General features: G+C 46.0%; 1 protein-coding gene across 1 annotated transcript in view; it reads left to right on the top strand.

The window, feature by feature from the left end:
- CAND1 (cullin associated and neddylation dissociated 1) overlaps nt 1–14,922 on the top strand; it is a 348,469-nt gene that overhangs the window by 179,077 nt on the left and 154,470 nt on the right. Inside the window, exon 9 of the mRNA XM_086919020.1 lies at nt 9,882–10,023. Within this exon, the coding sequence (XP_086775146.1) occupies nt 9,882–10,023 (142 nt within the window). The remainder of the gene's footprint in view (nt 1–9,881; nt 10,024–14,922) is intronic.

The raw sequence follows: 14,922 nt of genomic DNA, 5'->3' as shown, positions 1-14,922 counted from the left end.
TAGTACCTCCACTATTGATCCCCTTAGTACGGCGTGGCAAGAAGATCTTGACACAATAAAAGATGACAAATGGAGAGAGGCCCTTAAGTCTCCGCTGGGGATGGCGATTTCCTCCTGCCTGCGTTTGATTCAGTTTAAATATCTCAATTGCATGTACTTTACCTGATATAAGTTGTGGCGTATGAGGCTTATCGATTCTACCGCATGCCTGCGCTGTGAGGCTGATGGTGGTTCCGTACCTACAAAGTGTGTGCCTGTGCCGCTCTTACTAGATTCTGGGGTGGGGTCGTGGCGAGCCCGGGTAAAGTCCTGGGTTAGGATATTCTCATGTCGCCTAAGTTAGTATTAATACACTGCATAGAGGGGATAGTCGGCAACAGGTATAAACAACATCTGTTTCTGGGCCTCACCATCGCCAAGAGAGATTGGAAGAAGGTAATGGATTTCTGCATGGGGTTGGAGGCAACTGTATTTCAGGCAAGGGGCTGCCCACAGAAATACCCCAGGATCACCCCAGGATCTGGCAGAGATGGACAAACTATCTGGGCCTGACCCTCGAGTCAGTCACCCCACAGACACACTCCTAGAGATGGAAATCTGGCATTATGACTTGGGGACACACATTCTTTCCTAATCTGGACACATGGTGATGTGGCGGGCGGGGGTCAGGCAGAAGGGTAGGGCACTGGAGAGTTGTAGCGTACTCAGTTAAACTGCTGACTTATACTTTTCTGCCAGTGTTCTCTATTGTTTTGGTCTTAACACACTGAAACCTGCCATGTCATTGATTGAGACACAATCTATGTGTGATACCAGGCCCTCTGGGCCATGTCGTGGCCGGAAATTCAATAAAAAAAAAAATCTGCTATGCATTGGCCAAGAAGCAATTCCCAGAGGGTTTGCATGTTCATTCCACCGGAGCAAAGGCTGTGACCACTGCGTTAGCATACAGAGTCCTGGACATCTGCCAGGCAGTAACATGGCATCTCTGCACAAGTTCACAAAGCACTGCTGCCTGGACAGTCGGGTCCATCGGGATGGGCATTCTACCGGTTTGGTCCTGCAAGACTCTTTGGTATAAAATTATTTCACAGACTCCCCTCTGGGTAGGTATTGCTTGGGTATCAATTCTAAGGTAAGGAATAAAATCTCTATCAGATGAATAAGTTACTTAACTTCTGTAACGCCTTATCTGGTGGAGACGCGATCTAGCTGCAGATTCCTTACTGATCCACCGATATGCAGTGTATGTCTTTACTCCATAGGATAACATTAACGCTTCAGAAATTGCACTGTCCATTTGTAAAAACTATAAAAATACACAACTCGTAAAGTACTTACCTGATTCCTATGATCTTGATATCTAAATTCATATAAAAGTATGTGTTTTTACAAATTGGTGTTGGATTTCTTTACTGAGTGCGGTCTCACTTATTGCCTTTGTATGTGCAATAAATGTTTGGCTGTACCCTCTGATATGCCCAACTGCTTGATCATTTTGAGTGTCATTTGTGCCTCTGTAATTCCTTTGGGATTTGTCTGCTTTCTTTACACAGTGTACCTCATTTTGGTACACTGTATAAACAGCCAGCTTCCCACAACTACCACCTTGAACCAACAGAGCCCAAGCCAAATGCGCTGTTTGAGCTGTACAGCAGCATCTCTACTCTGTCCAAAGAGCCTTTCATTGACTACTATGAGCTGGGGTGTCCAGTAATACAGCTGTACATCTGTCATAGCTGATTCCTTATCATATATCATATACGGACTGGACACATTTGTAAAAACGCCACACAATGAACTTTATCATCCCAAAGAAAATGGCAACAGTATACAGGTTTTTTCTTACCAAAGGAAATGTCCTGGAATCCCAATTAGATACTTTTAGATGATCAAGAGCAGCCAAGCGAGGACCATAATCATACATTGGGATATCCTACCCATTATGAATATGGGAACATATTCCCCACCCCAACAGGTCTCGGTGCATGGAGGTCAGTGGCGGTGCCAAATCAAGCTCCTAGCTCATGTGATGATCAGCCATGAGTTTGCCTCCGGAATGGCAGAGCAACTCCTTAAACAGGATATATAATAAATATGTTCAAATAGACTCTCATACCAGATTATCAGGCCAATAACAACTCGGTAGAGGTTTAGGATCTCCATGCGATGACCTGTTAGCGTGGGTGCTGTGTAAATAACTGGCATAACAAAAGATGGCTGATAGATTGTAGGAAACTGACTCTTTTATATGTCAAAAGGATATATATCATCCAAAGAGTCCAGAGGTTTCCTTATAAGTGGACAGGGGCTTGCTCTAGCAATCCCAAGTTGCTCTTCTAGGAGGTAGTGTGGTAGAGCAGCCTTAGGCTTATCAGAGGGGATTGTTAGACATTCGCAAATACAGTGAGACACACAACTCAATAAGGAGATCCACACCAATTTATAAAAATAACGTGTGTCTTTATATATATTTAGGCACCAGAAGTAATTAATTCAGGTAAGTACGTTTATCAAAAGAAATAATTTTGTATTTAAAAAGTCAACACTGCAATTTTCACAAGCTGCAATGTTATCCTGTGTAGGATTAGCATGTGCAGCATGCAGGTACAGTGCAGTGACTTATTGTACCACCATCCAGAAGTTAAGGTTAGTTGAGCAAGGTCCGATAGCACCAGTTGCACTAGGGCGCTTGAGCGCAGGGCTGCAAAACAGCTTTGGATGTCCAATGTTACTCTATGGGGATCGATCTTTGCGTAAAGGGGCTGCAGGCTTTGACTGGGGGGCTAGTTGTACTGAGCCACCAGGGGGCTCAGGCCTCACAATTCTCGGAGGTGGACCTGTGGTCCTCTCCTCCACGGCCTAGGGAGGAACGAGTGCAGAGGAGTCTTTAGGATTTGGGGGCCTGCATGTAGAGGCTGCAGGCAACATAGAGTTCACTCACTAGGAGGGGGGGGGGAGGGTTGGGGCACAGTGGACTTGGTCTCTAGAGGGCTGGGGGACCACAATGACATTGTTGGCCCACTTCAACTCAGACTTGGAGTGATGGGTGCAGGTGTTGGGTTGTGGAGAAGTGTGGCTCAGGGGTTAGAGGCGGCAGACCCGGAAGCTGAGATCGGCCCTGGACCAGGGTTCAATTCCCCGCCTCGGCGGGTCTTGGGCTCAAAAAATTCCACGGACTCGATAATTCTCGCTCCGGTGCCTTCTCAACTCACGGGTTCACACTCTGCGACTCTGGGCAATAGCTTGCTTAATCTCCACAACGGCCCCTCGCGGCGGGATGCCTGGCTTTCACCTTGTGGATACCCTGCCGGGGTTATCTCACAGGGGAATACCAGGACGGGTTCCCTAAGCAAGCGCCGGGAAACCCTTTGTGGGTAGCTGTGCGCTATATAAGCTCAAATACATTTACATTTACATTCTATAATCACCTACTCCTCACAGGAGTCTGTGGGTGCTTGCAGAATGCAGGGAAGCAGGTCTGCTACTTCTCATGGGTTATTGGTTCCTTTGTGAAGTGCTGGCAAGTCTCCCAGGATTTGGAGGCTAAGCAGCTGCAGGACAAGTCATACTTTGGTGCAATGGTCTAAGGCGGCAGGCAGGCCAGCAGGGTTGGTGCCAAGTCGGTTGCTGGGGCTGCATTTCTTGCTCTTTGCGACTCTTCACGTCCATCGTCGTCTTTCAGGTCAGCAGGATCTGTTGCTCTGGTGCCAGGGGCACCCTTATACTGAATATAGAGGTGTTAAAGGAGTGTAGGGTAGTAGCCAATGGGCTCCTTACCCTTGGGGTCACTATGCCCCCTTATGACCACATCCTGTGGGAAGTAGGCATGACCCTGTCCTAGAATTCCTAAGTTTGCCATCTCAAAGATGGCCAACCCTGCATAGTTGTCTACTTCAGTTAGCCCACCTTAGGGGTGGTACTAGCCTGGGGGGGTGGGCGCACCTACCTACCTAACTGACTAATGTTCCCGCCTGTGCCAAAAGGCTCTGGACAATGGGGGTTGTTTCCTCATGTGAGAGTAGCCTGATTTGCATTTCAAAGGCAGTGACTTCTTTAAAGCTCCCCTGCTTTGGAATGCTGATCAACATGTCATCCTGAAGGAGAGTGCATGACCACCCTCTTCGCGGGCAGGCTTGGTCTCTGACCTCCTAAGACCAGACACCCTGACCCTGGGAGCTCAGAAGTGTGCCTCGGGTGGCAGGTTGGGAGAAACCAGTCAGTCAACACACCAGACACTGGTAAGTTTTTAGGGGACACCTCTACGTTGCTCTCTGTGTGCATGTATTCACAAATCCACAACTGGAATCGGAGTGGGTTTGTGAATACGAGATGTTTGATACTAAACATACCTATTTTCAAGGAAGTCATCATGTAGCTGTGGAATGGCTTCCCTGATCCCTTGTACTGGCAGCAATGGATCTGATCAGGGGCTTATCTGCTCATGCAGATTGGTCATCACGTGTAATTTAAAGGCACCCAGCCAAAGGGCTGTATGGCCTAATGTAGGGGTGATTTACAAATATTATGTGCAGTGTTAGGGGACATAGCACACAGGGAGATGTCATGTTGTGTTTTCACTTTCGATTGCACCAAACCACGCAGCCTGCTATGGTAAGGGGTACCTTAGAGTGGCACAATTCGTGCTGCAGCCCTTGGGCACACTCTTTAGTACCTCAGACCTAAGGTACCAGGAAAACCATTTGCTAGGGATTTACAGAGAGTGCTAAAAGTGTTGCCAATTGGGGACACAATTGTACAGTTTTGGGGAAGAGACTGGCACTAGGACCTTGTTAGCAGGAATCCAGTGCACTTCCAGTCAAATCCCATCATGTACCAGGCAAAAAGTGGGGGTAACAACTTCAAAAGAGGTCACTTTCCTACATGCATCATCCCTGTCTTCTCTCCACTCCCGAGGTCATCTCTTGATGAATAAGTACACATCTTACTGACAAGCTCCAGATTCACTGTATTAGTTTGAAAGCCGACCAGTACCGACCTTGAATTGTTATGGCAATACACAGCCTTGACAGAAAAGCAGGCATAATTGGTACTAGGGTTGAAACAAGTGTTTGTTTTTCTTTGCAAAAATCATGAAGGATGTTTGATAGTAACTCACCCTTGTAACATATCTGAAGTTGCTGCATGTATTATCGTACAAGATGCACTATGAAGATTGCACCCAGAAAAATCCGTAAAACATAAAATAAAACATTGTTTAACAATAGTAATTTTTCCTAACTGTGCTTACATATATATGCTTTGATTTATTTGCGTATACCGGAATGCACAACAGAATGTCTGCATTCTTTCTTTCTAATTCATATTTTCTGTATACTTCCTCTTAACTTGTATGGTTTTACGCTGCAGGTGTTAGATGAAGACATTTGGCAGACAATGGTGATATACGGCCATTGCAAGCTTACTTTTGGTATTTATTGCATGTTGATCCGGGATCCACCACACTCTGATGTTGACATTGAGGTTCTCATTTTCCATACCATAGGGAAACGCCTTCATTTATGGGAAGTCTTTGTCCCTTCTCAAGGCGATCTAGCAGAGCCTCTTCATTGATCGTGGTGTAGGCCACTGAAGGGTCCAATGGAATTTGGCAATAAAATGAGTGCTTAATCATTTGACTGAAATGGTCCCCCCATCTAGTGTTAAGCCCTATTTTGACATTTTGGACGGCTCGTGGTTAAGCCGCCTTAGCCTTAAAATAATATCCAGGCTTAATATGTGCACACTTGTTGGGAATTGTAGAAAAACAAAAGTGAAAAAACAAAGTGATGGAAGAATTTTTAAATTAATGTCAGACACTGGCAATTGTTCTCATGCATTCTAGTCCATTGTTGTTCAGTGGTTATGCTATTCCAGACAAATAAATATGCATCTTGGTCCTGCTCCAATAGGAATATTCCAGCCCAGACTACCAGGAGTTATATACAATGTTGCAAAGTCATCCTGTGCCCTGGGCACCCCCCAACTTTTTGCTGACTGGAACTGGTGGTAACTGACTGACTGACCCTGGGCTCTGTTTAACTAGGCCTGGTTTAACTAGGCCCAGGGCCAGTTTCAAGCCAAAAGGAACGCATTAGAACACAGTTAAGACACCCAACATACACTAGGGTACACTTTAGTATGGTGGGGTACCCCTGTAGTTGGCATGACCTACCACCCAAGCCCCTAGTATGTAATAGGGCAGGGGATTGAAACTACCAAGAAGTCTCCAGTATCCTGGGACATGGAGGTTTAGAGGCCAGCAGATTCTCTGCACCAGCATGTGTGCAGTGCTGAAGCCTGAGGTCAGTGTAAAAGTTGCACTGGTGGCCAGGACAGCTTTTTAAACCTTAAATTGTGCCCAAACTCTCCTTTGGGGGTAGGGGCCCTTAAAAATAAAAAACCTACCATGTTTTCGCATATTAGGGACCTCCAGGGTCACCCCTGGGTATCCCAGGGGTGGGGGGTCAGTTATCTATAAAGAGTGCCCTTATAAAATGAGTTTTTATAAGCCTGGGTAAAGTGAAATTTTACATTTCACTCCCCACATTGTCTTAAAGAGGTGCTCAAATTCGACTTTGATGCTGGAAGAATTGGGTACGGGTGATCTGCAATATTTCTGCAGATTCAGAACCCCTGAAGTCTCCCCTAGTTGCACAGGGGGTGGGGGTCCGGTAGAAATTAGGGAAATACTTATAAAATATGGTTTTATAAGCCCTGGTGCTACAAAAGTGGCGCAAGTCATTTTCCCCATTGCAAACCCCATGGCCCATAGGTTAACATGGTAGGAAGTGATTGATTAATAAATATTGATAGGAGAGGACTAGCCGGACCATTCAATGACTTCCCAGAATGGTCGTAGTAAATCCAACGATATTATATTGTTGAATTTCTCCTAAAGTGTACATACAATAAGTTATGAGACTTTCTTGTTTGTAAGTCAAAATTCAGCCTTTCAGTGGTCTGCCCTGATTGGTCAGAGTTAAGTGGATAAGCCAGGCTGCTGGGAGGGCAGTGATCTGTTCTATAGGAATGCCAGGCCAGGAGGTGGCGTCGTAAACTACGCTCTTCAAAGGCAAGAGGGGAGGCCTGGGTTTTAGTCCACAATGACAGTCGTGACCCAGAGTCCGGACTAGGCTTAAGAAAGGTATTTGCAGATGGTACGGGGATGGTCCATGGAAATGAGATATCCCAGGGGGTGTGTTTAGCCAGCTCTTACCTCCTTGCTGGAAAATCAGCCATTATGGATTTGGAAGGATGATGCACTCTGGGACAAACTAATGCCACACTCCACAGGATGTGGTCATAACTATGAGGAGTTGCCCTGCTATCATTGGTCAGCAGTGACCTGGTGCTTGACCCAAATAATTTTGAATAAGTATCTGAGAGGGGCAGATCCCTCCAGATCTGCTTCTTGAAACTGAATGAAGCTAGAAGTGCCCTGCTGATGATTTTGCTGTGTGCAAGGAACTCTAAGGCCTGACCTATGAAGACTGCACCATCTGAAATTACAGCCCTGTGGATTACCTTGCTGCCAAAAGACTCAAGAGTGGAAACTCCCTGCAAGCTACAGGTTAACAGAGCTCACCTGGACAGCCCCACAAAGAATTCAAAGCCTGGAGTACCAGTGGATTTGTAAGGGTTTTGTTCAAGTGAATTGCGGAATTGAAGTCGCACTATTTCAAGGACCCTCTTGGAGATTCCGGAACCTTGGATTGTGTGTTGGATACTTTGGTACCTGCAAGCAGAACACCAGGAAGGTGTTCTAACTGGACCCCGCTTGCTGAAGAAGGCGGCCCACTACAGTGGTGAGAATTCTTCAGAACAATTTTGTAAAGGTGTGTCCCTGACAGAGAAAACGAAATGAGTTAAGGTGCACTGTTGGTTTCTAAGCACTAGAAAGTGACTAATCTTTAAAAATTCATATCTCTGGTTCCCTACAGTGGATTATTTTCGTTTTGGTGTCATTTAAAAGATAAAAATATTACCTATTTTTATAAATTGGTGTTGGACTTTTATTTTGTGTTGTCTTAATTATTTACTGAAATGGTGTTTTTGAATGCTTTACATACCTGTCTTTGAAGTTAAGCCTGTCTGCTCGCAGCCACGTTACCAAGGGTTGAGCAAAGTAATAATTTTCTAAGACCTATGCAGAGTCCTATCATGTGTTAGTGGCCTTATTGCCAGTGGCAGACCTACATTTGCCCCTACCAATAGCCCACTTTCCAACATAAAAAAACAAGTGCAACTGATATATCCATGAGAACTGGGTATTAAGTATCAACGAATAACAAGTGTTTACATGGAACTGGTTTCAAAAACAATTTTGTGTTACCACGGTTTTATTCAGTGTTGATTCAATCAAAAAAAGATGATGATGGAACAGAAAATATCTGCCCCAAAATTAATTTAAACACAAATTAAATCAAGTAGCCCAATCATTGCCTTACTTTCAACTTCATTTATCCAAACAGTCATTAATTAAGTATAAAGCAAAAAGAAATAGTTTAGCAAGATGTATATTACTCTAAACAAATATTTTTTATGCATTATAGTCTGAGAGTGGTGGTTTTAGACAAGTAGTGCTAGAAAGAAGGAAAGAACCCCAAGTAAAATAACCATAACCAGGCCTAAAGAAATAAGTGACAATTCAGTGACTTATGGACAAGGATGTCTTAATATTTATTTCTTGATACAAAAAAAGAACAGCCAAATTGTTATCTGGCACTTCTGCTGTTCGACTATCCTTTGGTGGCGTTGACGATGTTTCAACCCTACTTGTAGCGTGATGGTCTTATCTGGACAGAAGTGACCTCGGGACCATGAATGAACCGTGCTCTTCTTAATATGCACAAAACGGGATTTCTTTATATCGCAGAAGATCTTGGGTTAGTGATCTTCCTTCATGGGGGTAGATTATATCGTGGGGAAGGAGTCAAAGGTGCTCATGTGCATTCCACAAGTCTTTTCACTGGAGCGATGAGGATATTACCGTTATAGCCACGGAAGAGCCAGCGATTAAGGTCTTCCTTCCATCTGGATTTCTGATGCCGTGGGTATGCAGTAGTTTAGTTTCTTTATCAGTTGGCCCACAAGATTACTCTGTGGTTCCCCACATCTGATGGTGAAGAGAATAGTCAGTTCATTATGTAAGCTCTTGATCGGAGATGCACTTGTGTTCCGCCCCTGTTCCTCATTCTGCCTCCTAGGAGGGGGGGCACATGATCAAGGGTATGTTGCTCTAATGCCAGCCTCCTCTCTGCAAATATAGTTTTGACACCATTCCTAGTGTCAATTGGGCTTCCTAACTCTCAGAGTTGGAAGATGTGTGCCTGGTCTGGCCATTTCCATCCCACTCCCTTTAGTTAATTTTTTCCTAGTGCCTTGTGTGCGGCGTGCCCCGCTGTTGCAAGCAGGTTGACAGTAAGCTCCTCAATCTGCTTCTCCTAAGGAGGCAAAAAGATTGTGTGGGCCCGAGGAAAGACGGGTGTGGTCCGATTTCAGGCCAGCCCCACACTTCATACATAATTTAAAAATATATATTTTTTGGACTCTGGTGGTCTAGAGGGTTCGGACTTCTAGTATGATTATGATACTAGAAGGGCATTTCCCGCAATAGTTTTCTTTTTTGTACAATTGTTTTCTGTAGAGTAGTATTATGTTCCATGTTTGTACTTTTGTAAGATTACTGTAATGTGTTGATTTTTAGTTAACGTGTATTTCACTCATTGGAAGGGATTTTAGCCATACAGTTAACATGAAATGTTAAAATATGTTAATATTACTATAACATGGGGGTATATCTAATTCTACTCCTCAACACAGTTCTATTAGGAAAATGATTTTTTGAACTCGAGGCTAACTTTGTCATATTATTATAGGTTCCAAATATTGTTAAAGCGCTGCATAAGCAAATGAAAGAAAAGAGTGTGAAGACTCGTCAGTGTTGTTTTAACATGCTCACAGAACTTGTTAACGTTTTACCGGGGGCATTAACGCAACACGTTCCAGTGCTAATACCAGGTATGACATGCATTACCTTTTAAAACGTATAGGCTACATATAGTGTCTTGCTTTAGTTTTGAGTGATGTTTAACAATTTTTAAAATGTATAACAAATATATACAAATTATAACAGATGTTTAAACTTGATAAACAAGTACAGTACATTCTAATCCACAGATATGTACATCTTAATTTCTCTTTTTAAAAGAATGTTTATTCATTTTCAAACAGATGTTAAAGTCAAACCTCTTCCCACATTTCCCCCTCAGTAAGAACTCACTTGTCCATCTTATAACATTACATCTTGGGTCACTACGAACCGATTTCACATTCTGGGTGATATATAACCTCTGCTATATCAGTTTTTTGTATTTCAGCATAGATCTATTATGTCAGATTCAGAATACTGAAACCAACAAAGAATAGCAGTGAGTCAGAGGGCCAACTAAATTATGTACCTAACAGAGAAACAACAACATTGTCAGATAGGGGGCATAGCAGTCTTTTGGTGTTCTAGTAGATTCAGAACACTAACATCAGTAAAGTCTTGATCCTCCTCTTCTTGAACATTGCTGCCTACTCACTCTAATTATTCCCCTTCTAGAATATCCCCCTGCTATCCGTAGCTGCATTGTAACTTTTTCCATACCCTTCATTCCGCTTTTCCTTTCTTTAATCCCTTGTTGGTACCAGATGTATAATTCACTTTAGTGTAATACAGATTTTCATTACCATGAGCCCCAATTCCACTATTGTTGACATGATCTTAATATTTCTACTCCTTGGGACAACCCCTGCAAACACAATTGTACTGTTGGCTGCTCCATCATTTTCAGTAATTGACATTTCCCAACTACTGCCATACAAAAACTCAGAGGCCCCCCATAGATTGGAATTTCATTTTAGCATCCTGCTCTTTCACAAATCTCAGATGATGTGAACAGTTGACCGTACACCATGTTAACAAGTGCTGAATGCACATCGGTCTGTAATTGCTTGTTAACCGCATCATTCCATACTTTAATAATGGTTTGTGAATGCATTGGTAGTCATATGAGCAACCTCAGAGACAACAGGGGATCGACTGTGTAGGTTGTGCAACCTAGTTCAGTATTTTACATACTCGATATGGTTCCAAATCTTACATCTATGAAACCAAGTGTTATAGTTATGTTGCTTAGTAATATGTCCTAAAGTTCGGTATCATCATGCCCCCTTTTTCCCATGGGAGCCTAATATCATCGCTATTTTTGCCAAGCCTCTTCCCTAGCATAACAATTTCAATATTTCATTGAACTTGAGGAAATCGGGTTCCCTTATGTACATGGGCATATGTTGAAATACATACAGTGCTTTTGGTAGCACTATTGTTTTACTTAAAGCAATGTCACCCATTGGTGACATCGGAAATTGTAAACATGTGTTTACAATTTTCTCCATTGCCATGAACAACACATCCACATTAATTTAATAGACTTATTCTCAGTCTCTACTAAATAAAATGACCAAATAACTGAATGGAGTTTGTATCTGCAATGGTATGCTCCCCAAAACACCTAGTTCTGCATCATTCATTGGGTATAGGATTGCCTTGTTAAGATTAAGTTTGAAATCTGGCAGATGACTGACTTAATTGTGTTTTCTATTTTACCCCATTGTAAGGAAATGCCTCTTTTTGTATGGTCACCCCCAAGGTTTTCAACTGATTCTTCCGGTTTTTTGACTCTGAGTACACTGAGGCCTGCTAACCAAACACACATGGAGTCTGCTCCATGAGACCACTTTCTGCTCTCCTGGAGAGATGTGTTAACAACTCTCAGGAAGAAAAATAGTGAGGAATAGCCGGCTATTGAGTTGTTACCCCTCTCCTGCAAGAAGCTACTTGAGTATCTGAAAGAGACACGTTAGTGATAGATTCCTTACCTTAGAATATCCCCAGGCGTCAGACTGGATCCGGAATTTTTTTGCCTTAGAATACCCCTGCGCGTCGGTAGGCGTCGTCTGCGGCTCCGTGTCCGTCGTCGGTGTCGTGAGCGCCGGAATGACGTTGTCGGAGTACTTAGACGCTGCCCATGCGTGCTGACGTCAGTTCTTCTTTTTTCCGCGCCAGCTAGCGCAGATCCGGAAGAAGCTCTACCCCCAGTCAATTTTTGACTGAACTTTTTGGTCTTTTGATCACTCTTTTTTGTCGAAGTCTTCGACTCTATCGGTGCCAGGGATGCCCGGGTTCAAGCCTTGCTCTAAGTGCGATCGACTCATGTCGGTCACGGACCCCCATCGCCGATGCCTGAAGTGCTTAGGCCTCGACCATGACGATCGAACCTGCTCCGACTGCCGGGCCCTGACGTCGAAGGCTCGGCGGGAGCGGTCCCGCAAGCGACTCGAGCTGAGGCAGTCGGCCCCGCGCCGCTCCAGGTCCCGGTCCCGGTCCCACGGGAGGTTGAGGGACAGGTCGCGAGGTCTGAGTAATCGTGGACACCGATCGTCTGGTTCCAAGTCCTCAGGTAAGAGGCATGAGAGGTCGGAGCGACGTCATCGATCCTCCGACCCACCCCGACGCTCGCACGATGCGGCCGGGGGCTTGGGCGACACCGCCCACGCGGCTCCGCTGGAGTTTCTAGCGTCGCCGCCTGCCCCACACCTTCGGGTCCCTGGGCACGGCGCGACACCGGAGGAGGCCGAGAGGTACCTCATGGCCATGAGGGCCCTCCCTCCTCAGTCGGTTCCCGTGGCGCCTTCGGGCCCAACTGTTCCGTCTGGCGGTCCTAACGGGTCGGGCGCTTCGGCCCTGACGCCGTCGGGTGCTTCGGCCGCCGGCGACTTAGGTCTCGGCGCCGCAGGACCTCGCCGGATCCGGCTCCGGATCCGGGACATCGCCGGTCGACCTTACGACCTCACCGGCGCCGTCCCCACGGGTGTCGCCCCCGGCGCCCACTGTGGTTGCCGCCCCCAAGGTTTCCTGCGGTCCGACTCAGGCGCCGGAAGGGCGCCGCTGGGCGCCGATTCAGTCAGCCTTTGGGGATTTTTATCTCCACGAGGAGGCCCTGTCTGCTAATCCTGGTTTGCAGGACACAGGTGACGAGGAAGGTTGGGAGGGGTCCGAGGACCCTCTGGCACTAGATTGCCAGTCTCAAGAGGACTGGACATACGAGCTTGGGGAGGCCAGTGGTCTTGACACTTCGCCAGACACTGGATTTAGCTCACCTCCGACTGTGGCTTCGGAGGCGGGCTCTACATATAGTGTAGTGTTGACGAAGGCAGCTACGGCCTTAAACCTTAAGCTCCCCGTCGCGGCCGTGAGGACTAACCTCCTCACAGAGGTCCTCAAACTGCAGTCAAGCTCCAGTGAGCCCCTGCTGCCGTTCAATGAGGCCTTGTGTGACGTTCTTGTGGGCACTTGGTCCAAGCCCGCCACAGGTCCACCTGTGGATAGGAACGTGGCCAGACGCTACCGCCCGGCCCCAGGCGACCCATGCTTTTTGTCCACCCACCCCACCCCCGAGAGTCTGGTCATCCAGTCCTCAAACTCCCAGACCGCATTCCCGTCGGCCCGAACGATATTAACACAGGCTTTGTGGAATAGTCTAATGCATACAGTTTATGGTGTTGATGTAGTATGGCGGCTAATGGTTCCATAGCTATCGCAAATAGCTGGGGGGAAAGTGGCACCCCTGCCGAATAACTCTTGTGATGTTAAAGGGTGGGGAACGGGCTCCATTCAGTAGCAGAGAAGCGCATGGTTAGTTATATAGCAGTTTAATCCACAAAAGGAATCCCGGAGGAAATCCCATATGTGTTAAGACTGCAAGTAGGTATCCCCATTCCAGGGAGTCTAATGCTTTGGTGGCATCTAAAAAGACAGCCACAGCCTGTTCGTCTTGGTCAATACCATGCAGTATGGAGAAAAGTGTCCGCAAGTTATGTGAGATTGATCTGCTGGGTATGAACCCCGCTTGGTTGGATCGAATTAGCTATCCATTAAGAGAGTAGGCCTTTTGGCCAGCACTTTTGCCAGACTTTTGACGTCGCAATTGATTAATGAAAGTGGCCTGTACGAGTCTGTGGAGTCAGGGTGCTTTCCGGGCTTCAACAATGACACTAACATCGCCTCCCGCATGGTGGGTGGGAGTGTCCCCGTTTGAGCCGCCTCTTCAAAGACCGCGTTCAGGAAAGGAGCCAATGTATCTATATAGGTTTTGTAGAAATGTATACCAAAGCCGTCTGGTCCCTGTGCTTTGCCGTTATTGATTAGCATTTTTGCTTCCCAAATTTCGTCTAATTCTAAGTCAGCCACTAAGAAGTCCCTCTGCTCATTACTGAGCCAGGCCAGTTCCACTTGCTGCAAATATTGCAGAGTCTCGTCCTGTCGCCTTTCGCAAGAGGTGTATAACGCGTGGTAGTGTGTGATAAAGACTTCCGTTACCAGTTCTAGGCGGTCGTATGGTTTCGGCGAGCGCCTTGCCAGAGCGCTCTCCTTCTCCGTACCTCCTCGCCTTTTTTTTTTTTAACCGTTTTTATTGCAGAACCACGATGTACAGCATAAGTTTATAATGATCCTGCACTGCCGATGCTAGTGCGTAACCGTACCTCCTCGCCTTGCTGTATTTCCTGCGGAATAGACACTCCCTTTCCGCTTCTGCTTGATATTGTGTTAGGGTCTCCCGTATCCGGGAGTGCGTAGGGCCAGCGTGTGTTCCTTGTGCATCCGTCTCTAGCCGTTTGATCTGACGTTCTAGGTTTGTGATTGTGGTGCGGATATCTCTGCCGGGAATTGAACCCTGGTCCCGGGCTGACCTCTGCTTCCAAGTCTGCCTCCTCTAACCAGTGAGCCACACTTCTCCACATGCAGCAGCGGGTTGGAGCGATCCATTGCGGGATCTACTATCTGTTGGAGACTACTAGCCGCAGATTCCTTCA

This window comes from Lissotriton vulgaris, chromosome 1_1 (assembly GCF_964263255.1).
Source record: "Lissotriton vulgaris chromosome 1_1, aLisVul1.2, whole genome shotgun sequence".
Lineage (NCBI taxonomy): Eukaryota > Metazoa > Chordata > Amphibia > Caudata > Salamandridae > Lissotriton > Lissotriton vulgaris.
This window is presented reverse-complemented; position numbering and strand designations above follow the sequence as displayed.